We start from the raw sequence: 25,846 nt of genomic DNA, 5'->3' as shown, positions 1-25,846 counted from the left end.
TAGTGAGGTTGGCCCAGGATCGGACATTGTTTCGTTCTGCTGTGCATGGGGTCGCTATGAGTCGGTTCCGACTCGATGGTACCTGACAACAACAACAACAATCGGACATACGAAGGAGCTCTGGTAGTTGTTACAAAACAGGCTGCTAACCTCAAAGTCGGCAGTTCAAAACTACCAGCCGTTCCACAAGAGAAAGATGAGGCTTTCTCCTCCTGTGAAGATTTACAGCTCCGGAAACCCTGTGCAGGGTCACTATGAATTGGAACCGACTCTATAGTACTCAACAACAACATCAGAAATGTGGGAGTTCTGGTGTGACACTATAGGATCAGCATTGGATCACAAGGTCCATTTGAACCACAAAGTTGGCAGTTCAGGCTCAGCAGTTGCTCCTTGGAAACCCTACCCAGCAGGGGTGGGAACTTTTTTTCTGCCAAGGGCCATTTGTATATTTATAACCTCATTCAGGGACCATACAAAATTATCAACTTAAAAACTAGCTTTCTGTATTTGGTAAAGCATTTAATTAACTTACCTCTAACTGACTCCACGGCACATAACTACAACAACAAATGTAAAGGAGCTCTGGTAGCATATTGGTTACGTATCGGGCTGCTAATTGCACGGTCAGCAGTTAGAAACTACCAGTTGTTCTGCAGGAGAAAGATGAGGCTTTCTGCTCCCATAAAGATTTACAGCCTCGGAAACCCTATGCAGGGTCACTATGAGTCAGAACCGATTCCATGGCACATCACAACAATAACAACGTGAAGGAGCTCTGGTAGCGTAGTGGTCACAAATCGGAATGGTAACCCTAAGGTCAGCAGTTTGGAAGTACAGCTGTTCCGTGGGAGAAAGATGAGGCTTTCTGCTCCTGTGAAGATTTACAGCCGCGGAAACCCTGTGCTGGGTCACTATGAGTTGGAACCAGCTCCACAGTACTTAACAACAATGTGATGGTGTGGTGCGGTGGGTTAATGCACTAGACTACAAAGTCAGTTTGAACTGCAAGGTCAATGGTTCAAGCTCACCAGTCACTCCTTGGAAACCTTATACAGGGTTGCTGTGGGTCAGAACCGACTCAGCGGCCCTTAACAACAATGTGATGGGATCCTGGTGTGATGCTGTAGGATAAGCAGTCGACTGCAAGATCATTTTGAACTTCAAGGTTGGTGGTTCAAATTCACCAGCCCCTCCTCGGAAACCCTATATGGGATTACTATGAGTCAGAACCGACTCGATGGCACTATAACAACAACAACAACAACAATGTGATAGTTGGAATGGCAGTTGGCAGTGTCTTGGCAGGGCCAAACCAAATGATGTCACGGGCCTCATATGGCCCGTGGGCTGGACGTTCCCCACTCCTGCTTATTGTTGTTGTTGTTGCTATGTGCCGTGGAGTCAGTTCCGACTCATAGTAACCCCGTACAGGGTTTTGGAAGCTGTAAATCTTTACGGGAGCAGAAAGCCTCATCTTTCTCCCATGGAACTGCTGACCGTAAGATTAGCAGCCCAATTTGTAACCACTTCGCTAATGAGTTGGAATCGACTCATTGACACTTAACAACAGCATTAGAAATATTAAGCTAGAACTCACAAAAATTGAGCTTGATCTGTTAACACTGAGTGACTTGTCGCCATGGATTCTTGCTGCTCTTTCAACAAAAAAATGGAGCTCGGACCTGTCTCTGAACACTAAGCTAGCCTACATGTCTCCCTCCCTCAACAGGTCCAGAAGATCGGGGTGTTTAGCTGTGGTCCCCCAGGCATGACCAAAAATGTGGAAAAGGCATGCCAACTCATCAACAAGCAGGACCGAACTCATTTCTCCCATCATTATGAGAATTTCTAGGCCCCCTGCCCAGGCCTTCATCCACTGTTGAGCAGAGAACTGGGTCCACGCTTCACCTTTGCACTTCCTGTTTCTGGCTACATCAGTTATCTCCCCTTCCCACCTCCCAACCTTAGTCACCATCTGGGCTAAGAGGCCCCCAGGCCCAGGATGTCTCAGACTGAAGTTGGGAACAGGGTTACTACCAGGGGACAAGAGCTTGTGAGGTGAGAAAAAGCTATTATTGCTTTAGGGCAAATTAAAGTCTCTTCTTCCAGGATAAGAGAGAATAGAATAAAACCCCCCAAAAACAATTTGAAAGGCTGGAGCTGACAAGCGGGGTGTGTGTGTGTGTGTGTGTGTGTAGTGGGCTGTGAGCATAGGAGTGAAGGATGGGAGCACAGATGCTGGCATCTTAGAGCCCCCCACCCCAGAACCTTGTCCTCCTTTGGGCTATTTTCAAAAGGGCTGGAAAATGCCATGGAGTGGGTAGAGGCTGGACCCACAGAGATGTACAGAAACTCCCTCAGCACTTGTCTAATGGTGCAATTGATCTCTCCCATTTGCAAACATGTACAGTAAGTTGTCAGACCCTAACCCCAAACCCATCTGTGCCTTTCTCTCCAGCCCTCTTCTCCCCTGCTCCAATGGTCTTCTTTACAAATAAATGATTTTCTTTCTGTTTCCAAGCTTTTTTTATTCTGCCCCCAGATGGGGTGGGGGCACCAGCAGAGGCCACTCACCCAACCAGCTAAGGCTGGCTCAGACATCCTCTATTATCCACTCCATCAAGAATCCCGCTTGGGACTGCCCTACCTAATAAAGGGGCTTTAGGCTAAGCGCTGGACTGCTAATTACAAAGCTGACAGTTCAAATCCTCTTATATTGTTGTCAAATGCCCTTGAGTCAGTTTCAACTCATAGCGACTGTCTGTATAGGGTTTCCAAGGAGCAGCTGATGGGTTCCTACAGCTGACCTTGTTTATCCTACAGAGCCCCACCAGGACTCCTAGAAACCCTATAGGGTTACTGTGATCCATAACCACTAACTCAAGGCACTTAACAGCAACAGGGTGGTTAACATGAGGACACCTACGGCAGTGGTACATTGGGTAGAAGGTGCAGAAGAGGAGGACCCAACCTGCGCTCTTGAGGAGCCAGAGTTGGCCCAGCTTACTCCAGGATCTAAGTTACTGCTCCTTACCCTTCTCTGGACACAACGGGAGCTGGGCACTGGTGCCTAACGTGGCTCTTCCAGGTAAAGGTGGACCTCTGTTTTCTCATTGGCAGCCTGGCTGGGTGCTCTCCAACTCTCTCCTAAAATGTAGTATAACCCTCTGTGAGGGAATTTCTGTAACAATGCCTGATTTTAAGTATTCCATTCTACTGTTCCTATAGAATTCAAACACTCGGCCAGATGACATTATCGTTGCTTTGGAGACAACCACCACTGTATTACAGACTCCAAAATTCATGCCGTATTTAGAACCTGCATGGTTAGTTTCTGGAAAAGACCCGGTCTACTAGGGCGCCCTCAGCCAAGGAGGTTTGCCCTGTGGGGTGACTAATATTCTTTGCATCCAGTGAGTTTCATTTTGCAAGAAGGGCGGGCCTGGTGGCTCTGTGGGCAGTACCCGGATCTCCGCAGGTTCCAGATGTGGATGTAGGTCGCAGACGGTTGTGACCTCGAGCGTGCGGTTACAGCCGCGGCCAGCAGGGGGCGCGCACGTCCGGCCCCACCACACGAGACCCGGAATCTGGAGTCGCAGTCCAGGGAGAAGTGGTGCAGGCATTTCCCTTTTTCTTGCAAAGAAACGGTCCCAGGAACCCACATCCACCGCCCCGCAAGGCTTCCTGCCCCCTCAGCGCGCTGCTCCCCGCGTGGCCGGGCCTCCCATTTCCCCCTCCGCCTGTCGCGCAGCCTCTTTGTTTCTCCACTGTCTCCCCTCCTCCCAGACAAATGGCTGTTGGCAGGAAATTGGCTGCGCTCTTAGGAAGCCGCGCTTGTCGGAGCCGCGGGGAGGGGGCGCCACGCGGACGACCGGCTCCCGGTGGCCCCAGCTGGGGTGGGGGCGACGGGGGTGTTTTGACATTTCGTCAAAGAAAGGAACTTGATGCTTCGAAAGTGCTTTTCACAGCCGCTCTGCATCTGCTCCCGAGCTGATTTATAAACAATCTGCTCGCTTCTCCGCTCCCTCCCCCTGGGAGGGGGGGGGGCGGTGCCGGGAGCGCGCGCTGCAGTGCCTGGCAGGGCTGCGTTTATTTATTGCCTCTGGCCCGAAGCCGGGGCGTCTGGGGACTGCACAAGTTCGCTCCGGCCGGAGCCCTCCCCTACTCTTCCCCCCTCCCCCCATGCCACCTCCCGCCCCAGGAGCCACTGCCTTCCCCAAATCCGGCTTCAGACTACTGGCGGAGCCTTCAGGCGGCTTGGTGATGGAGGCGGAGAGATGGTCCGGCCCGGTGCGCTCGCGTCCAGTTTCACCCCGCACTGACCAAGGAAGAAGGGGTTGGTGACGGCATCACCTCTGCCCTAGGGGCGGAATGGGGCTGGCGTTGCCAATATCCAACTCCTTACAAGACCAGCGGCTCTAGTGCCCCCCTTCCTCCTAGGGTTATCCTCCCAAGAATTTTCTGTACCCTGTGTTACAGTCACCCCCTAGCTCCACAGGCCCGTAGCCCTTTCCTTTTAGAATAAATTAAGGAATCTCCCAAGTTCTACTGGATCTGAGGGAGAGAGAGGGAAAGGAGGATTTGTGAGGTGAAGGTCAGTCCACCGAAGGTGCCAAAACCCTCAGCCTGGGTATGGGCAAAGGGCTGGACCCAGGTCTGTCACGGTGCTGGGCCAAACATCTACAGAGTTCGGATGGCCACTGGGTAGAGCAGGGACATGTGTTCAGCACCCTTAATGGGCAGCTTGCGGCTGGCGTAGTGATGCACGATTTCAGGAACGCTGCTGAAGGGTGGGCTGTTCTGGCCCAGCACGTACTTGTGTTCCTTGGTCCGGGACAGTTTCATGTGCATGAAGCCCTGACTGCTCCTGGAAAGAGGAGAGACCCTGGTAAGAGGGGGTCTACACAGCCCCCCAACCCAGCCATCAGTGATTTCCCCACTCCACTCCCTAGCTCCCACTACAGCAAATGTAGTTCCAAAACCAGCAGAAAGTGGGAGGTGATACGGAACGTGGTCAGTCCAGAAAATGGCAGCGGTCGTGGCAGCAGATAGAACCTGGAGCAGCCACACCCACCCTGCAAGACGGGCACCCTATGTGGCACACCTGGCTTACCCTCAGCCTCCCTGAGAGGGGCTCCCGTTAGCAGGAGGGTAGGTGGAGACATGTGAACAGCTACTTTAGGGAACAGTTGGGGGCTCTCCCTTGTGGAGAATGGGAGGGAGTGAGGCTGTCCACTGCCTCCTCCTGGGGACATCCCTTCATCCTCTTGCTATCTAGGCCTCCAGCCAAGCCCCTTCTCATCTATCCCATCCTTTAGCCTAGGATGACATCATCGGTTCTCACTGCAGCTCAATTTCTTCTCTCAGAGAGGACACGCTCCACTGCCTCCCCCATCTCCCTGCCATAATCCAAGAAATCAACATCCATACCAGGCCCTGCCCACTCACAGCTCTGAGTAAGGGAGATAGGACCACCTCCTTGCCCAGGCACCCTGAGTCTTAGAAAGAGGGCATGAGGGTGGGCTACCTGGTGTCAGGTCTGACATTCACCCACAGGCAAGGGGGAAGCTTTGTTTGTGGGAGGCCAGAAGTCTCGGTACTTGTCTGATGCTGGTCAGAGCCCATGGGAAGCAAGTACAGGGATTATAGGTAGGTGTGGTGGCTGAAACCGGTGAGTCCCCCCTCTTCCAAGAAGTGAGGGTGTCAAACCTCCTGCCTAGGTACAAGGAGTCCTGCCTGGATGCATTTATTTCACTAGGCCCACAAGTGAGAAATGGGGGAGAGTAAAGAGAAAAAGGGGAGTGGGAGATGAGGACATCTAGGCCCTTAACTCTCTCCTCTTGTGGCATAGTTGAGCACACTGAAGCCTTCATTAGGAACCCAGGATGCTAGGAGACAAGTCTAGAGGCTTCCCTGATTTTCCTGCTCTGGGCACCAGGGGGCCTTAAGGCTGGGTGTATGTATGTTAGGGTGTAGGGTCATCCATCCATCTGTGGGTCTGAGATACAGACTGTGGCTGATGGTGACCACACCAGTCTTACGGGAAAGGAACTAAGAGCCTGGGGACAATGTGTAGACAGAGAGACAGGCCTGAGTGGTCATCCTCCCCTGTCTACCCTAACATCAAGGCCCAGGCCCTAGGCTGTGGGCAGCCATTTAGATCTTCTCCAATTTTGTTCCTTCCTTCCCACAGTCCATGTGGGGGAATCTCCCTCTCCTGAAAATCACACATTATCTCTTCTTGGCTGAGAAGGGCTGCAAGTTAGTGTCCAGAGTTGGGAGCTGAGAGACAGCCTTCATGGGTATAACAGATCCCTTGTTGTTAGTGCTGTCAAGTTGGTTATGGTTCATAGCGATCCTGTATAGGATTTCCAAGCAGCAGCTAGTGAACTTGAACCAACCTTGAGGGTCAAACTGTCCTTGCCATCCTGTGTATTAACCCACAGCACCACAGAGGGGAGCTACCTGTGTTTCTGACCTCCTGGGACAAAAATCCCAAAGGTCCATTGGATACAGTAGAGCCTTCCCCTAACCCTCAGGGAGCCAGGGAGGGACTAGATGATGGGTGCAGGGCCGCTGGCAGGGTTTTTTGAAGAAGCTGTTTAATTACCAGTGAAAGCCCTTCCATTACAGAAAGAAGAGAAATCATAATTGTATTTCAGAGAAGTCATTTATATGCAAACTAGACTCTGGCAGACAGATGCAGTGAGGTTCAGATCAGTCTAGGCTGGAGCCCTCCTCCAGACCTGCCTTCCCTGTTTACCCCCAGGCTCAGGCAGGGCCACCTGGGAGCCTAAGCCCCTGGTGTGTTCCCTTAACTTAGACAGTACCAGACCCCCCCACACTACACTAAATGAGGGTTGGGATTGTGCAACAGGAACAGCACAATGTGGTTCTTGGAGTCAGACTGAACTGAGTTCAAACCCTGATACGGGCACTTTTTAGAGATGGTATATATACTGTCTGTACTTAAACCCTGGTGTGGTGCTGTGGGTTAATGCACTGGACTGCAAAGTCAGTTTGAACCGCAAGGTCAGTGGTTCAATCTCACCAGTCGCTCCTCTGAAACCCTATATAGGGTCACTAGGGGTCAGAACCAAGTTGACAGTACTTAACAACAACATAAACTTTTAAGCAATATATATTCCTGAAGTTATATAAATCAAACTGTTAACAGATAGATTTTTCTGAAATGTTCCTTTGATTTAATAATAATTCAGACTCTTAGAATATAAGCGCTACAAGAAATTTCAGAGGTTTCTACGAACTCATTTTGTAGATGGAGAAACCAAAGCTCAGAGTTGTTATTGTTGTATGTGCCTTCGAGTCGATTCCGACCCATAGCGACCCTGTACGGGGTTTCCAAGGCTGTAAATCTTGATGGGAGTAGAAAGCCTCATCTTTTTCCCACGAAACGGGTGGTAGTTTCGAACTGCTGACCTTAAGGGTCGCAGCCCTATTCGTAACCACTACGTATGCTATTGAGTAGATTCCAATTCATAGCAACTCTGTAGAATCAGGGGTCCATAAGGCCCAGAGAGATTAAGTGATTTGCCTAGAGTCACATAGCTAGTTGTATCAAATGCTAGGACTCCAGTTTCTTGGTTATAGTTGGACACATTTCCCATTATCTTTTGGTGAAATTGATTACCACCCAAATGTATCTGCTGTTAGACTTACGTTTCCATAGATCAGATGTTTGAAGTGGGGGTATACATATACTCTAATGCACCGAGTAAATCTGGTGGGAAGTGGTATAGATGCCCCAGTAGTGATGGGGGTGGGTGAATACTTACACCGCCCTGATAGGCTGCCTAGTGCAGGCTCCACCAGCCAGAACTCGGGGGTGCCAAGGGGAGGGCTGGCCATCCTACCAAGGGACCCTGGGAATCTGCTCCTAGGGAAAAAGGCTGATGGGAAGGAAGGCAGAAGGCCCCTGCCTAGCCAACTCTTAAGGACCCTTGAAAGCTCAGTTGTCAACCACTATCACTCAGACCCTCGACCACTTCACAATGGTCACTGCTCTGCCCTCCTGCCAGGGCCCAGCCCCCATCTTACCTTGTAGATTCCCACAGACAAAGTTTCTTACTACTCCTCACCTGTGCTTCTAGAATAGCTTGGATTTCCATTAATAATGGAGCTTCCCATACATTATTTCATTAACTACTTCCCCATTTTAAAAAGAAACGGAGGCCTAGAGACATTAAGGTCTCCCAGTTAGTCAGTGACAGAACCCTTCCAAAGCTGTAGCTCAGCTGTCCTTCCCAATGGATTATGAGTTCTTGAGAGCAGGGGTTGAGTCTCAGGCCCCTTGGGACCCCCAGTACCTGGCAGTCACAAGTGTCCAAATGAACCTCAGAGCTCATGGGGACAGGGCTCTCTTGGCTAGGCATGGGGAGACTAATGGAGCCCCCCCTGTTCTACTGACTGTTGCCCCACCTGCAGCCGCCCACACTCACTTCAGGGAGAGGGAGAAGTCATTCTTGCTGGTCTCGCTGTTGCGCACCAGGTAACTGGCCTCTTTGCACAGCCGGAGCAAGTTCTCGGCGTCTGTGCGGCTGATGGCTCCGTGGTACCATCTGAGGATAAGAGAAGCGGGGAGGGGCATCTCTGCTGGGTCCCTCGCCATCCAAGCCCACCCATTCTGGGTGACCCCTGCAGATAGGCCAGTGCCCGGAAGGGAAAGGGAAGAGAGGGAGTCCCCAGCTGGATACAGACACTCACACCTGGTTTTCCAGAGGCAGTGCTGGATCTGTCCACTCCCCCAGGGGGCTGCCGGGCTCCATGCTTAGGGGCTTGGCTGACTTGGGGTTCCCTGCGGAGAGTCGGGGAGGTAGCCGCCCCTTCTCCTCCCGGCCAGGTGACAGGCAGCTCTTCTCCGATCCTTCAAACTGGGCTGTGGGGAACATACCAGTCATGGACTCTGAGGATCCTGTAGCTAGAGCCCTAGTGAATGGCCAGTACTGCATCCCCATTTCCTGCCAGCATCAAAAGGAGTCAAAGGAACATTCCAGAAGTGCAGGGCGTGCTCATGGTTCTTGGAAACAGTCTTAGCTCCACCTCCAGGTGGGAATGGGGGCGCTGACCCTCCTGTACCACACATTGTGGAAGGAGATGGGAGAGGAGCAACATGAGAAACCACTTAAGTTTCTCCTCTGCAGCCAGCAGCCAACTGCCTCCTCCTATTCCTGCCTTCCACGATGGCTTCAGAGCTGATAATATTGTTTCTTTCTCCTCCACAGAGTTCATTACCGTTCTCCAGATCACCCTGCCAAGCCATTCTGTAGAAATGACTTATTGATCTGAGCACAATTATCCGATTCCCTTTGGTGCCATCCTGACAAGCTAATCCTGTCCAGAGACCAACCGCATTGGGCCAGTGACTGCCCACAGCTCCCCTCCCCCACCAGAAGTGGCTGGCTCTGCCTCCCCTGACCAGTGCAGGACTGAACTCCAGGCTCACACTCACAGGGGACAGCCACCACTGTCAGATAACCTCACAAGCAGGGTAAACATGGGCTTAACTGTACTGATTTACTAATCTGCAGTGAATAATTTCACATTTTTCACTACATCACAGATGCTGCTTCTAGGCATAGCTGGAATCTGTCTCTACAGCACCTTCACACAGAATCAAAGCCTCTTTTCCAGGTAAGGAAGCACAAGACAGCCCCTGACAGAGACCCTCCATCTTGTATTTTCAAAATATCTGCTCACACTATGGCACAAAGGTACAAACAGGAGCACACGCTTCTGTGTACATGCTCAGACACGCATACACGTTCTGGGCAAACAAAGCAGATGAAGACTTCAGGGCCTTCTTTCTCCCCATTTGGGCTCCTTGTGTCTCCGTGTAGCACTTTCAAGACCAGAAAATCAGCACCTCTCCTGTACTCTAAGGCGCTAGCCACTTCCGGTCATGAGAGCACACCCACTTTGGCAGTGTTTGCTTTGGGCAAAGCTCTACCCAAAGAAGTGAATTTAAAGGGGTGGATTTCTATAGCCTAGTGGGAAGATATTTGGAAGGACCCTCCCCCAAGAAGATACCCTCCCCACAGCAAGTGACAGAGACAGAACGTGCACTTTGTCTCTTCCCTCTTCCTCAGGACAAGTGGGATTCTTCCTGGGTTCTCCAAACCCTGCCCCACCTCCAACCAAGCCCACAGGGCCTGAGGGCTGAGAATACACGGCGCCCTGGCTGGAAGCCCCCATAGAACCCACCGCTGCCGTCCTCAAGGCTGGGCTCAGGTAGGGGTGAGGCTGGACCGGAGATGTCCCTGTCCCCGTCAGGCAGGGAGGGGCTGCTGTCCAGCTGTCCCACAGGTGGAGGCCAAGGTAGGTCTTTGATGACCTTAATGTCAACTGGAGCCGGTAACAGAGGGAGAAGAGAGACAGACAGCAACAGAGACAGAGAAAGGCAGAGGTTGAGACACCAAAACCAGAGCCAGGACACAGGATAGCCTAGAAAGGAGGTGGGGTGGATGGAGAAGCAGAGCCAGAGGCAGGGGTAATGTGTGGGGAGGACTCTTAGAGGGTTGGCTGAGCAGAGCCAGCACTGACCATACCAGGTTAGCCTAGTCAAACAGTGGGAGGTTCAGGGAGTGAACTGCTGACAGATGTAGGCAGGATCCTGCTCTACCTGCCTTGTGCCTTCCTTTCCTTGGACCCCTCACAACTTCTGTGGTCCAATGGGGCCAGGAGGCAAAGAACAAGGAGCTTCCCACGCCCAGCACCACGGCCACATTCCCATAGCCTCCTGGTACCCCCAGCCTTGTGTTCCTTTTTCCTTCCTCCCTTGTGGGCAGTGAGAATGGGACAGACCAGCTTTGGGTTATCAGGAATGCTCAGAATTGGGGACAGATGTTTTATTGACATTAACACCCACCCCCTGCTCCCATCCTGAGCCCGACAATTAGAAGAGTGAAGCCCCCAGCGGCTGCAGGACTACTAAGGAGCTTTCCTAATGACGAGCATAGATTTTCCCATTAAGCAATGCAAACAGTATTGATTCTCCAAGGAGACTGTGGAGATAAACGGCTCATCCTCAATAGTGCGCTCTTTACAGGAAGAAAATTAGGAACCTGTGGTTTCCCAGGCTGGCAATCAGGGTGGGGAGGGCAACGTGGAGGACTGAGCCCAGCTCCAGGATGACCCCCTTTGCCCAAGAAGGGGTGAGGGGGACATGGGCATAGGAATGAGAACGCTAGACATTTAAACCTATAATCTTCTCTGTCCTGCAAGATCTTGCATGACCACCACCCCGCCCCCTGTCCACCAACATGCACCTTTCCATTGTGGTTCCCAGGTCTGGGATGGACACTGGTGTGGTTGTCAAGAGAAATTTGATCCTCACTCAGCAACAACAGATTTTCTCACAGCCTCCCTTTCCCCACGGGTTCCTATGTCTCACACATCCCCCATGGACCAGGTACTTGGCTGGGGTCCAGGCAGGGCCTACCACTGGGAGACAAAGCCCTCCAATTCAGGGCTGTTATATCTAAAGGTTACACACACAGCTGTTTGCATTGTTAGAAGTGTGAAAAGCTTCATTTATTAAATGCAAATATTTAACATAAGCCACAATTTTTATAAATGTGATCTAGAATTTCTTTATTTTTAAATATACCCAGTCCTACAAATGATAGAAGTGGCCCAGGCTTCTTGGTCTCCAAGGGGTTGAGAGGCAGGGAAAAGCCTTCATCCTCTTCTCCCATGCCCATTTCCTGACCCAGCACACAGCACTGCAAATCCACATGATCACATTTGCACTCTCTGTGGCACAGCCCAGCTCCTGGGCCTCCCCTGGGCCCTAGGGTCCACTCCTGGCATTTCCCTGAACCTGGTTCAAGGCTCTGGAAAGTTCTTAGGCCCCAACAGACGTGCCCTTTCCACCCAGGGACTCACCTGCAAAGGCTTTGGAAATCCGCTCTTTCTTCCACTCCCAGGGCTGGTCATACTCCTCAGGAGGCCTCTCATCATCCTCAGGCAGGCGGGACTCCCAGGGCCAGGGGGGCCCCTCACCCTCTGGGGTGGTCCCTTCCTCCTCTGGTTCATAAGGCGTGTCGTAAAGAGGCAGGGGCTGAGCTGCTGACTCCTTGGAGCCCCGGATCTCTGACAGGGCAAGGCAGGAAGAGCAAGGGGTGAGCTTAGCCTTGGCTGCCTGGTCCCTGTCTTCTGGCAGCTGTCCCCAGCAGTGAGTCAAGCCTCATTCAGAGAAGATGCCACTGGCTCTGAGGCAGCCCATACTAGTTCCTCACCCCAAAATACCTCCGAGACTCCAAGAGGATGGGACCCAAGGGGCACAAGGACAGATGAGGACCAAAAAAGAATTCTGCAATGCCCAGAATGTGTTAGGAAGCTGAGGTTTACACATTTAGGAACCTGAGGCAGGGTCCTGTCCTAGTTTATCTCCTCCTTGCTGCTCAGCTCCATTAACCTCCTTGTATCCCAAATGACATCATTTCACAATCAGAAAACCCTTCTTTGCTTCTCAGACACTGTTGACCACCCTCCCTTTGAGACTTCCCTCTTTGACAAGTCATTTTCATAGACTGTCATCCTCTCTGATCACCCACAACTGGTCTCTTTCCCTGGACCCTTTCTTGGTCTCTGTTCTCCAAAGCCAAGGTCTTATTAATTTTTCCTTACCCTCACTCCTTAAACAACTTGTCCAGTCTCATGATGCCAGTGTATCTATATTTCTAGCCATATGTTTCCAATTGCCATAAAGATAGTTCACTTTTGCAAGAGTTAAACACTGTTAACTGTTGGTACATGGAGGGGACTGCAACCATGTAATGAAACAAATTATATAATTTCTTGATAACTGATGATCTGCTCTGTAAACCTTCATTCAATTCACAATACAAAGTTGGGGGGGAAAAAAAAAGGTATTTCACTTTGACTTTACATTGTTTCAATATCAAATTCTCCACACCTCCCTCATGATTCTTTTTTGGGGATTCTTTCATCAGAGAAAATCTGATGAAAGCTATGAAAAAAAATGTGCCCTCAAAATTTCACATACAATTCCAGGGCACTCGGGGGACTTCTTAGGTATCCATACCTCTGTGACCTAGGTAGGGTGGCCACCCTTTTGGTTTCTCCACTCTGTTCACCACAGTGTTTTCCTTGGACCTGGTCTTTGCTCATTCTTCAGATCCCAATGCTAGTTGCTTTCACCCTGGACTACACACACCTAGATTACTGCTGGGGGGAGAAGGAAACCTCCACTCCACTGGCTTGTGTTATACGTAGAATAACACTCTTAACTATTCTCTGTTACCTCACCCACATCTTCAAAAAAGAAAGAGCAAGTTATCTGATCAGCCATTGGGCACTCAATTCTCTTCCTTAGATCTCTTTCTCCTCTATGCAACAACTAGCCTGTTCCCATGCAGACTCCTCTAACTATCCTCCAATGCCCAAACCTGAGTGGGCAAGATTCATTCTGCAGCAAAGTATTAGAAGCTCACTGTGGTTGTAGAGATAGATAATGTTCTCCCATCGACTTTATCAATAACAAAGCTAACATTTTTGTCTGTTTCCTTATTCTGATTTCTAAGATTTCTACTGCCATCAAGCCAATTCTGACTCACAGCACCCTATAGGGCAGAGAAGAACAGCTTCTTAAGGTTTCTGAAACTAAATCCTTACAGGAGTGACATGCGTGTTTGAACTGCCAACCTTGGGGTTAGCAATTCAGTGCTTAACCCCCAGAGCCACCAGGGATCCTTTCTCTAAGCTTGTTTTTGGTTGGTTCTGACCCATAGTGATCCTATATAGGGTTTCTGAGGAGTGACAGGTGACTGGTGAGCTTGAACTGGTGACCTTCCTGTTCAAACTGACCTTGTAGTCCAGCGTACTAACCCACAGCACCACAGAGAAAAAAGGAGTATTAGTTATTGACCCCTTTAAAAGACCCAAACAATTTCCACAAGAGTCTCCGTACTCAACTTTCTGATGCCATTTTTTTCTAGTTGTTAAGTGCTGTCAAGTCGGTTCCGACTCATATTGACCCTATATAGGGTTTCCAAGGAGAAGCTAGTGGGTTTGAACCGACAGCCTTGTGGCTCAAATTGACCTTCAGTCCAGTGCATTATCCTGCAACGAATGCCACACAAATGCCATAGTTACCTGTTTCTCTCTTGCCCAAGAATCTACCATGAATCTCTTTTGCTTTTGGATTAGGTTCAAATACCTCATTCTAGCCTTCAAGACCTTTCAAATGCTCCGCACAGCCTCTCCCATACACACCCAGAAACTATTTGCCCTTGAATAAAGCTCCCTCTCATCCTTCTTTTGGGGTCTTGACTTCAACTGACTAGCCCATCCTCCCCTATGATGACTCCCAATTGACCTCTTTCCCTGGATCTTGAGGTCTTATTCATTATTTCCTATTCACACACCTTAACCACTTGCCCAGTGTCATAACACCCATTATATCTGTATTTATTTCTAATCATATGTTTCCAGTTGCTATAAAAAATGATCCACTTTGACATCATATTGTTTTAAACTCACCATCTTCCCCAAAGCTAGCAATTCTCTTTTAGGATCTTTGGGTCACAGCTCATACTGCTATCTTGCTCTTCCCAACCATCCCAAATACTTCTACCTCACTCTTGGTAGCCTGGCCTTCTCTACTGCCTCAGATCGCAGGCACTGCAAGTCAAACCGTCTTCTCCAAAAGTAACTGTCTTGAAGGCATTGGTCACACTCCCCAAGGACACAAAGAAGACTTTCTCCATATTTACAAGAAGCTAGGGATCAAGGAATTGGCCTTTACATTTGTGGGTCCCAGAGCATGTTCTGCAGCTACCAGGCCTCAGGGAGAACTCCCACTGACTCCATCACTTACCAGCCATCATCTTTTGGGCTTCATAGGGCTCCATGTAGCCATCATTTTCAGGGATCTTCTCTGGAGCTCCTGAAGCTCCGGCTGGGCCTTCACCAGTCTCTTGAACATCAAATGGGTCCGCGTAATCTTCTAGGATTGCCAACTGTGGGATGAGTGTGAAGAGAGGGCCCTTCAGACATCTGAGAGGTCACTCTGCTTCCCCCTAGTGTTCTGTCCACATGAGCAAGAGTCCTGGGTAGGCTTCCTTAAGCCCACAGCCCCAGTTACCCAGGAGCAGACTCTGAGCTTAGATGGGCACAAGCTATGGTTCTTCTTTTGCATGGATTCCCTACCAGGCTGCCAACCAAGTGCTATTTTCTTTTCTGTTAATTTTATGCCTCTGAGATATCCCCTAGGCCAAATGGCCTGGATGGAGCTCCTGGGATTTAGTGCCTTACCTTTGTCATGCGTCAGTAGAACAAGATTCTAAGATACTACACCAGGTGGTTCAACAAAGGGAATGAATTTGGAGACTTGATTACAAAGATGTTAGAAGAATTCAATGAGCATGCAGGAAATGATGAGGTAACTCAGAGATTAGATTGGTCCATGCCTACCAGCAAGCTTCCAGATGCTGGTCAAAGAAATATTTGCTGACAATCAAGGAAGAAAAGGCTGAACACTGTGTGCCAGTTATTTTGATTTACCTCCACAACGTCCCTGTCAAATGGGTATTACAGTCTCCACTTTTTAGGAAATGGAGGCTGCTTAGGGTAATTATGGATCAACATATGTAAGACCTTTCTACATAAATGGAGGAACCATGATTAGAACATTTTAGGCAAATGTATGCTGCCACCAGTGGACATCTTGGCTGTCCTGGAAGAGAGACAACCCTAAGGAAAGTCAGAACTTGGATTCTGCTGAAACCTACTTGGCACCAGGATGACAGGTACAGGAAAGGCCTCACCTCGGTCTTCTACTTCCCACACTGCTCCTTTCTCCCACACAAATGGCTCATGGCCACCCCTCCGTCCCTGCTCCCAGTCAAAGCAGAGCAAACCGCAAGCTGCACACCCAGCAGAGGAGCTCAAGGTGCTCAAGGCGTGGTGCCACTGAGGACAATAGAGTCTTTCTCCAGGCTGGGCCCTGGCTCCTCCGGGGGGAGTCTGCTGAGGTGGAGACAAAGCCCAGCCCACCATGGGCTGCTAAAACCTTGGGAGTACTGTGCACCACTGAGTTGACAAGTGCGGACAGGAGGTGGTTCCACGGCCTGCAGTTATGAGGAGCAGCCATTCTGACCCTTCTCCAAATTTCCAACCTAGGCTTTGGTTCTGGCAGGATTAAAGCTGTGGGAGCCAGCTGGACTGAGAGCTGTGGGGGGCACTGCCTTGCCCTTTTTCATTAGAGGATCTAGATATCAGGAACTGCCCTGTCCCCAGTAAGGCAGAGATGGAAAAAGGAACCTCCTCACTTTTCTTGAAATTCTTTGGGCCCGACTGTCCCTCTAGTGGTCTCTGAGGCACATCCCAGTGACATCTATCTATCATCCCATGGTTCAGTCCCTCAGCTCCCACTTTGTGCACAGTCAAGCCCCTCAGCTCCTTTAGCTCTCTCACATCTCTGCCTACTTCTGAGACAACCACTTCTCAGCCTCCAAACACCACCACTAGACCATCCAGAACATCCACCAGCCTGGACCTCTTTGCCATTTTTGTTCTGCACTCCAACAAGCACCTGGCTCCTTGCAGACACTTGGAAAATGTGTTCACTAGATTATCCAGGAATGGAGGCCTGGTGGTGAGCAGTTCAAAGCCACCAAATGAGGCTTTCTGATCCTGTAAAGATTTACTCACAGCAATCCTGTCTCAGACCCGACTCAATCATCCAGGAGTCCTGGGGGTGCAAATGGTTAAAATGCTCGGATACTAACTGAAAGGTGGAGAGTTCGAATGCACCTCATAGTTCCGTGGGAGAAAGACCTGGCCATCTGCATCCATAAAGAGTATATATATAAGCTAAGCAAACCCTACAGGGCAGGTCTGCTCTACCATCGGGGGTCGTCCTGAGCTGGGATCCACAGCACTCAACAACTAGATCACCTTATCTCCTCTTGGAGGTGTCAACTCCTATAGTCCTCCTTCCTGGGAAGTACAGAAAAGAAATCCACTCATCCACCCCAAGCTGCTTCCTTCCAGGTTACCTGGCACCCACGGCCTCACCCACTTGGCCAAGGTGACTGCCTTGAACTCACACCAGGCAGCTACTCAACCGACAGTAATTGAATTCACTAATATGTTGGCCTTAATTAAGCCTTGCCATGGCTTTCCAGTGCCTGGAAGAAAAAGGCCAAAGTTAAAAGGATTGAAAGATCCTCTTTGGTTTTGCTCTACCCACCTTGGATCACTTTGTTTCCTCAAAGCCTTGTGCTCTTTCTTACCTCACAGGATTTCACTCTCCTCTTCCTCCTGAACTTGCAAACCCCTGTTGATTCTAATTATGTTCTTTCTTCATAAAGCCTTTTCTGAATCCACACCAGGCCAGGTTAGGCACCTTCATGTTGAGTTATTATCACAATCTATAGTAAATACTTGTTTTATTGTCTGTCTTCCCAAAGACCATGAATATCCTAAGGGCAGGACTCCTGTTTACTGCTCAGTGCCTAAAAACCCTCAGTAGATATTTGTTAAATCAATTAACAGAAAACAGGAAGACTGGACAAGGGAAGCACTTTCCCTTTCCTTCAGTGGAGGGAGGAAGCATGAATCCTGGGTAGGATGAAACATCAAAAGTAAATCTCTGTCCACAGGAGCTGTTTGGTGAGTAGAGTTACTGGCCCAAGCCCCCAAGCCTAGGAGCCAACAACAGTCCCAGCGTCACTCACAAGTTGGATCAGAATTGCAAGCAGTGCCCATCACATTGGAATCCTGGGCCTGTGCCCAGAAGAGACCCCACCTAGGTCAGCATGGGCTTCCTCAACCCCAACCTACATGCCCATGGGCGCTCAGGTGGCAGCTCTGCAACTCAATGGCTCCTCTGTTCCACACCTGGCTCCACGCCCTGCTCCAGGAAGACCCAGCCCCACTCCCTGGGCTGGGGCACCCAGAGGAGCCACCCACGGCCTAGGAGTTGGGAGCAGTGGCAGAGATACCTGCTAGGAAGTCTGACAGGCCATTCGAGGAGGCAAGCCTGTTCAGTTGGGAGCAGCTGTCACTGTGGGCTTCTGACCCTTGAGTTAGCATGATTTGCTATTTGCTTATGGTCTCTGCCCTTCTGTGTTCACTGCCATGTCCCATGACCATCACAAGGTCTGGCACACAGTAGGTGCTCAATGCACTTATTGGGTACTTCAAAGGCCTCCTCCATATTCTCCGTCCTCTGGAGTGGCCTGACTCAGATCCTTATTCACTCAGACTGACCTCAGAGCAGCCAGGGCAACAGGAGATGGCTCTTGGCAGTTTACATTTAAACAGTGATCAAAGCCTCTTGCTCAAGGGCAGAAAGGAGAAAGCAGCGGCAAAGGGCCTTCAGGGAAGGCACTAATAAAATCAGGGCTGAAATTTAGGCAGACAGGCTGGTAGAGCCAGAATGCTGTTGAAATGCTGATTTATTTCCAAACAACCAAGAAGCTGCTGTCCAGAGTCGCCCGGCCTCTGTGCCTGCTGCAATCCAGCAGGGTGGCCTCCAGAACCCTGCTCATCATAGGTTCCGATTGGCTGGCATTCCTCCCAGAGCAGCTGCTGTACTTAGAATGGATCTCCTTCCTGCCTAAGACTCCTCTGATTTAGCTGGTAGGGTCCCACCATCTGGTTCATGGCTTTCTACTTTGCCACTAGGCAATGAAATGTTGGGGGCAGTGGGGAGATGGGGTGACCTCACGGACTGGGCTCCAAGGAGGCCAGGATGATGGCTATGCAGGTCCACAATCCTTTCCTCCACTTATTTGTTGTTGTTGTTGAGTGCCTTAAAGATAGTTCTAACTCACAGCCACTCTGTATAGCGTTTTCGAGGAGCAGCTAGTGGGTTTGAACTTCGACTGTTTGGTTCGCAGTCCAGTGCTGATCCTACAGCACCACACCAGGAGTCCACTTTTTTATACTTAATGTCTCTAAGCCTCTGTTTATAACATTTGTAGAATGGAGACAGTAAGAGTACCTACCTCCGAGGACTGTAAAGATCCTTAGTGGTGCTGTGGGTTAAGCATTGGGCTGCTAACCAAGAGGTTAAGGTTCAAACCCACCAGTTGCTGTGCAGGAGAAAGATGAAGTTGTCTGCTTCTGTTACAACTTAGTCTGGAAATCTTCTGGAGCAGCTCTACTTTGCCCTACAGGCTTCTTTAAGCTACAATTGACTCAGTGGCAGTGGATTTTTTTTTATTGGAGTCCTGGTGTGACGCTGTGGGTCAATGCGCCAGATTGCAAAGCCATTTGAACTGTAAAGTCGGCGGTTCAAGCTCACCACCTCAGAAATCCTATACAGGGCCACTAGGCACGTAATAACTTGATGGCATATAACAACAACAACAAAGACTTTTATGCATGTAACAGTTTTTAGCCCAAAGGTTGGTACAGAGTCAGTGTTCAATAAATGTTAAGTGCCATTGAGTTGGTTCCGACTCATAGCAACCCTGTATAGGGTTTCCAAGGAACGACTGGTGGGTTTGAACCACCAACCTTACTGTTCAAACTGATCTTGCAGTCCAGTGCTTATCCTCCAGCCCCACACCAGGACTACTTTATGATAGTCACTTATATTCAAGCATTCAAGCCCCTTGACCCAGGTATTTCTAACATTTGAGAAACTGTAACATCTTTTCTCCTTTACTTGCAGATTTAAATTACCTTAGCATGTTAAAGGCTCTGAGAAGTCCTGTAGCAAAGAAATTAGTGTAATTTTGTTTAAGTCAGCATCTCTCAAAAGTATTTATCCTTTTCAACAGAAACCCTATTATCCTATTTGGGAAATGGTACACTGTTTATCATCTCTGAAATCAAACTTTTGTACCTGCTGTTCTCACTTATTGGAATGCCCTTCTATTTTATATGCCAGGGAAACTCCTTCACATGAAACAAATTACTGCAAATTATGCTGTACTAATTACAAAAGTAGAGCCATGCTTATAAAACAATCAAACATCATAGACCTGTAATTGATGTCATCTCCCCTTATGAGGCCATCATAATGTGGGTTGGCGGCCACCTTGGAATTACACAAAACACACCTGAGTTCTTTCTCTAAGAGTCTCCTCCCCTTCTTTACTAGCAGACACTTAGTAAACCCCTCCTCTCTGCTGGTCACTGGTGGTAGGTCTGAGGCTCCTGGCATAGGGTTCACCAAATCTCGGCTCTGCTACTTACTAGATGTGAAACCGTGCGAGGGTGACTAAGCATTCCTGTGCATCGCTTTCTCCATATATTACCCGGGGATAGTCATAAAATCTTCCTTCCAGGGGTGTTGTAAAGATCAACTAGTCTAATATTAGGGGGCTTCGAAGTTAATGGAAATATTGAATGAAAAGATATGGGAATTTGTCCACGAACTTTTTGAAATCCCCTTGTACATGTCACCTGCTCCAACCTAGGACCAAGCACAAGGTACACACCATGGTCAGTAACTGTCAGCCATTATATTACTAAAGATGAAATACCACAATCCTGGGTTCTCTAGGACCTCACAGTGACAGAGACAAAATTTCCAAGCAAGGAAAGCACCTCAAGGTGCTGTGAAGCCCGGAGGCCTGGGCCCCAGGCACTGCGGCACTCCATCCCAGACTCACTACAGGCAGGTGTGGGTCCTCATCTCTGCTCTCATTTACTATCACTGAGGGTCTGTGGCAGCAAGAACCCTTATCTCTGGGCCCTGGCCAGGACTTGTCCAGCACCACCTGCTCCTCTCATCCAGAGTCCACAGGGTCCCAGCTGTTCTGGGCCCCCAACAGGTAGAATGCCAAGGCTGGGGTGTCAGTGAGTCACTGGCCAAGCCAACATGCCACAGATGTCCTTCGGAGGGAGTGGGTGCCGCAGTGTGAGGAGTCAGAGCTGGGTAGAAGGTCGGCCACACAGTCCTCCAGCAGGTGGAGGCCTCAGAAACTCTCAAAGCACAGGGTCAGCCTGAAGCCATGAGGAGCACCAGGCGAGGCTTCCTTCTGCAGAAGAGGTTTAACCAGTCCACAAAGCACCCTAGACCTAGATCCTTCCCTTCCCCAGGACATTCCACTCCATCTCCATTACAGAGCAGAGAGATAGAGATAAGACCTCCAACTGTGGAAGTTACCCAGAAGCAAAATGAAAGCAAACAAACTCAACAAACACAGGGACCAAGTGGAGTGTCCCTTTCAGTGTCCAGGCCAGTGTCACTTGAACAAACACTCAATGAACACCAGCTAAAGGATGATCCTTCCTTCATACCTCCTTTCCACCCTCCTAACCAAGGGCAGACACGTCTACTCAATTTTAGATCCTTGACTATCTCCTTTACTTCACTACTTTAACTCTTCCTTCTCTGTCTGTTCACTAGTTTCCAGATTTGGGCCTGGAGAATCCAAGTCCACGGTGATACATATATAAGCGTATCTTTCTAAAGTTCTTAATATTTCGGGGCCTGTGCACTACTATAAGAATATGAAATGTGTGAGCCTCTTCTCAGAAAAATGCTTATACACCCAAGTACAATTTCTGGGGGTTCACAAACCCCAGGAACAAGCTCCTCCATCCACTTAGAGAAAGAGTCCCTGTAACAATACAGGGTTCCTGACTGTCTTATTGTCCCCATCACCACACACTCACACACACACATGTGCACACATATTTTGGCTTCATGGAGGCAAACGACATATTGTGCAGATGGTCAAAGACAGTCTGGAGCCTCATCCAATCAGGACCCTTTCCTCATATCCATCCCTTCCTCTAATTAGATCAGATTTTTCCTGATCAAGGTCTGAGAAACAGGAGCAAAGCAAGAGAAGGCCCAATTCTCTAGCCCCTTTGCCAGCACATGGCCTGAAGGCTGGACAAGGGCCCAGCCCCACGAAGGAGCCCTTCTTCCTGCAGCCAGATGGCAAGGGCTCTGCCTGCCCATTGCAGGGTATGGTTCCTGCTGCTCCCACACCTGCTCGGCCTAGTCTGCCCAGATGGCCACTCTTGCACCCTGCCAACTCCAACAGTGGCTCTCAGGGTGGTGGCCAGAGCCCTGGGTGGGCGAAGGCTAATGGCCCTGAGCTGTCAGTAGATTGACATATTGGAAGGGCTTTCAGGGTCCAGTCCAGGTCTCTGGTCTCTTCTGCCCCCACACTCACTGGCTCATAAAAATGTTTCCACCATTTCATCAACCCTTATGACCCAGCACCGTTTAGAAGGTTCTGACCCACCAGCACCAGTCACTAGGCTCCAGAAGGAGAAAATCAGGTTGACCCAAGGTTCATCCCAGTCCCCAGTCTCCATCTCACCTCAGGAGACCCAAAAGCAAAGAGCCAAGAGGACCTGCAGAGCTGAGAGGAGGAGGAACAGACAAGGAAGGAAGGCTGCCTCCGTACAGAAACACCGGTTTAGCAGAGCCTCGGGGCAGAGGGAGGGGCCTGGCCTCAAGGTCCTGGGGCAGCATCTGAGTGGGCTATCTAGGCCCACGCCTCTCAGTAGGTCCAGGGGTGGGGGTGGGCACACTGGATTTAGGGTAAAGGGCTTAGGCGTCTTCTTGTCTGGGCTCTTCCCAGGGGGAAGACATTGGAATTCACTGAACTCTGCTTCTACAGGGTGGGGAGCTGCTCTCTGAATGGTGGGAGGTAACAGGGCCTGCCCCTGGGCCAGCCTAGATGGCACCCCAGGTCCTTCTCATCACACCCACTAAAGAAACCACCGATTGTATGGCTCCTGGGAGATCCTGCTGGATTTCATTCCTGTCCCTCCACTGAAGCTGACAAAGGAGTCAGACATCTGGTCACCAAGGTCTGAACAGCTCACAGATCACAGAGCCAACCCAGGCGGAGGCATGAACATTCTCAGTGAGACGAGACTGTGGACCTCTGTAGGACCTATGTGGGTGCAGTCCTGTCCTTGGGGAGTCCCTGTCCCTCAATCTGCCCTGGCAATGGACAGCCACCAGTCAGGACAGATTTAAGCAGCCCTCTTTATGCAAGTTTGTGTCAGGCACCTGGGAGACACAGACACAAGAAGGACATGTCCTAGTGCTGGAGGAGCCCATGGATTGGTGGTTAGCCTGTTGGGCTATTCCAAGCCACTACAGAGGAGGGCAAGGGACAGCTCTGGTCCAAGTGCCAATGGGGAGGAGGCTTAAACTGATCAATGGTAAGAACAAGGCCTAGCTCTCTACTCCCCACCCCCACCCCCCATCTCTACTACCAACAGCACACAGTATCATCCAATACCAGGGGACAATTAGGTAGAAAGGAGCCTAAGGATATGTGAAGGAAATGCCCCTTTGAACCTTTTCCTTCAGGCTAAGGATCCTGGCCTAGGATGGGCAGTCATGCCCCATGGCAGGAACTAGGGAAAAAATAATTCACATTCCTGAGGCTTTTACTCAGACCCTGACACATCTCTCTCTTCCAGGAAACTGGGGCAAAACGGCGTCCGCTGGCCAAAAGCCTCACCCTAAGAGCCAATGAACTCGGACAGCAAGTTTGCTCTCCAACCAAATAAAATGTGTGTTCTCTTCTCTTGAGGAGAAGGGAGTAAGCGCCAGAGCTGACTTCCGGGGGGTGAATGAAGAGGGGCAACAGAACTACGCTGCTAATACAGTCACTGTGATAGACTGTAGGACCAGAGAGGCCTGAGGGTGGCTGTCAGCTGTCACTGTCAGGAAGGGATAAGGCTAGGCTGGGGGCCAGTCACAGGGGATTGACTTCTCAACCAGGCTTCTGAGGCAGGTGGGGAACAATTAATGTCCCACTCTCTTCTCTACCCCAATGTCTGCAAATCCAGAAAAGACTCGAGGAGAGGGAGACCAGGAGAGGAGTGAGCTCAGCTGCTTAGCTGTACCTGGGCAACAGGTCCTGAGCACTGGCCATCCCCAAACCTAGGACAATGGAAAGGGGTGCCAGGAGTTGGCCTGCCTGGATGCCAGTGGTCAGCATCCTTGGTGAAGAACTGCATACTTCCTGCATTGGTCTCCCGACCCACAACAACAGTCCATCAAGTCCTATTCCCTCTGGGTAAGGTAACGGCCAGCTTTTGCTGCGACAACAGAGGAAACCCCAGCCTTCATCTCCTGCCTCGGGCTTCCGCACCTGTAAGGATGCTTGGGTTCCCAGAAGAGAAGGGAGAGGAGGAAGGGAGCTTTGTGCAGGCTTTGCTTTGAGGGGGGAGGGGTCAGAGATCAAAGGGCACTGAGCTGTTGATCCCAGAGGGTAAAGAGGCCATAAAATTGGGCGGGAGGGGGCACCGTGCGCCTCAATTCCCGTTAGAAAAAGATTCGCTGATCCGATCCACTGAGCGGGAGTCGAGGCAGAGAGCAAAGCCGGGGAGGGGGAGGGTCACCAGCCGTCCTACGGTGATGACAGGGATGGGGGCAGAGTTTGGGACTCCCTTCTCACACTAATCGGTGAAGAATCTGAACAAAGGTGGGTGACGGCTCGGAGACCCAGGGTTAGGGACTAAGCCGTGATATCTAGCGGCCCGACCCTGGCCAGGCAACCTTTGTCCGGCTCACAACCCCCAGACCTTCCACCACCTCTCCTCCAGACCACCCCCGCTCTGCCAGGCACTCACCCTGTCGCTGCTAGCAGGGGGTCCGGAGATCCGCTCCTCTGGAGGGGGCGCTGGGGGCCCAGGAGTCTCGACCCGAATGAGGCGGTGAGGGGGCGAGCCGTGGCGCGGGGGTGGTGTGGGGCCGGGGGCGGCAGGGGCGATGAGATTGGCAGAGCCAGACGGCCCTCCGGAGTAGGGGTCTTCGAAGTCGCGTTCCCGCTGCAGCCGGTAGGCTGCCAAGATGTCCGGGGGCGGCGCCGGGGGCGCGGCCGGGGAGGGGGCAGGGGGGCGGTAATCGGGCTCGGGGGGTGCCGGCTTGTTGCCCCCTCCACCACTGCTCCCCCCGCGGAAGCCCAGGTGCTCCCGGAGCCACTTGGCCACTCCTCCGCTGCTGCCCCCTCCAGGGCCGGCTCCCGCACCCCCAGCGCTCCGGCGCGACCCCCCCGGGCCGCCCCCAGCGCTAGCCTGCGCCCGCGGCCCCTGGCCGGAGCCCGCCGGAGGAGCTCCGCTCAGTAGCATGGGGCCCGCCAGACTAAGCTAGGGGAAAGCGGGGGCGGGGCGGGCGGCGGGGAGAGGGCGGGACTCCGTCTAGCGGCGGGAGGCGGGGCTTGTCAATAACAAGGGAGGGGAGGGGCTCTGCTCCCTAAGGGCGGGCCTCCCTCCTCCTGGGCGGAGAAGGTGGTTTGCTGGCTCTCAGCTAGTGTGGACATGTACGAAGTGGACAACCCCGGGGTAGGGGATGCGATTTCTGGACTGAGTGGATGAGTCCTCCACGTGTCTCCACACGTTCCCCTGTGAGGATATAGCCGTCCCCATATGTTTCCATCTTGTGTCAGAGTGGACAGTGGTGCCCCAGGTTATAGGTTTCCAGCCCTCTGCTGCCTTCTTCCCTCCACTTCTCTAAGTCCTTCAAATCGGGAAACAATACTAAGAGGAAAATCTTGGGAGGGAGATGAAACAGAAGAGACGGTTCTGTAAACTGTAACAGCTGCACTCCTTGCCCGCCCCCCCCCCCCCCCACACACACCCCTTGTTACCGTGGAAGTCCCACCTATCTCCTCCCATCCAGCTGCTATGCTTACACCGCTCCTGTTGGATCTACATTGCTTTCCAAACCAGCTAACACATCTCATACAGGCAATTCCCTAGAGACACCCACCTCTTCTGTGTCGTTTGCACACACACCTTCCTCACATGCAAACAGCCTTTGCACAAACACCCCACCTACAGGCGCACCCACCCTGAGCAGGCCCACCGGTCCTGACTTCAGCCCACACTTAGGCAAAAACTCCTTCAAGTCAGA

The 25,846-nt window shown here is 51.0% G+C and overlaps 2 protein-coding genes across 2 annotated transcripts in view; one reads left to right on the top strand and one right to left on the bottom strand.

Annotated features, from left to right (window-relative positions):
• The window catches only part of DUOX1 (dual oxidase 1), a 34,498-nt gene extending 32,643 nt beyond the window's left edge, over positions 1–1,855 (top strand). Inside the window, exon 33 of the mRNA XM_006831695.1 lies at positions 1,733–1,855. Within this exon, the coding sequence (XP_006831758.1) occupies positions 1,733–1,855 (123 nt within the window). The remainder of the gene's footprint in view (positions 1–1,732) is intronic.
• A 2,828-nt stretch (positions 1,856–4,683) lies between these two features.
• On the bottom strand, positions 4,684–25,062 carry SHF (Src homology 2 domain containing F). Its single transcript, XM_006831694.1, has 7 exons — positions 25,044–25,062; positions 24,565–24,818; positions 14,864–15,005; positions 11,908–12,114; positions 8,728–8,899; positions 8,463–8,582; positions 4,684–4,870 (listed from the first exon to the last, which is right to left on the bottom strand). Exons 1-7 carry the CDS (start codon positions 25,060–25,062, stop codon positions 4,684–4,686), a joined length of 1,101 nt encoding a protein of 366 aa, XP_006831757.1.
• Positions 25,063–25,846: the final 784 nt, after the last annotated feature.

Source organism: Chrysochloris asiatica, unplaced genomic scaffold (genome assembly GCF_000296735.1).
Source record: "Chrysochloris asiatica unplaced genomic scaffold, ChrAsi1.0 scaffold00004, whole genome shotgun sequence".
In the NCBI taxonomy this organism is placed as follows: domain Eukaryota; kingdom Metazoa; phylum Chordata; class Mammalia; order Afrosoricida; family Chrysochloridae; genus Chrysochloris; species Chrysochloris asiatica.
This window is presented reverse-complemented; position numbering and strand designations above follow the sequence as displayed.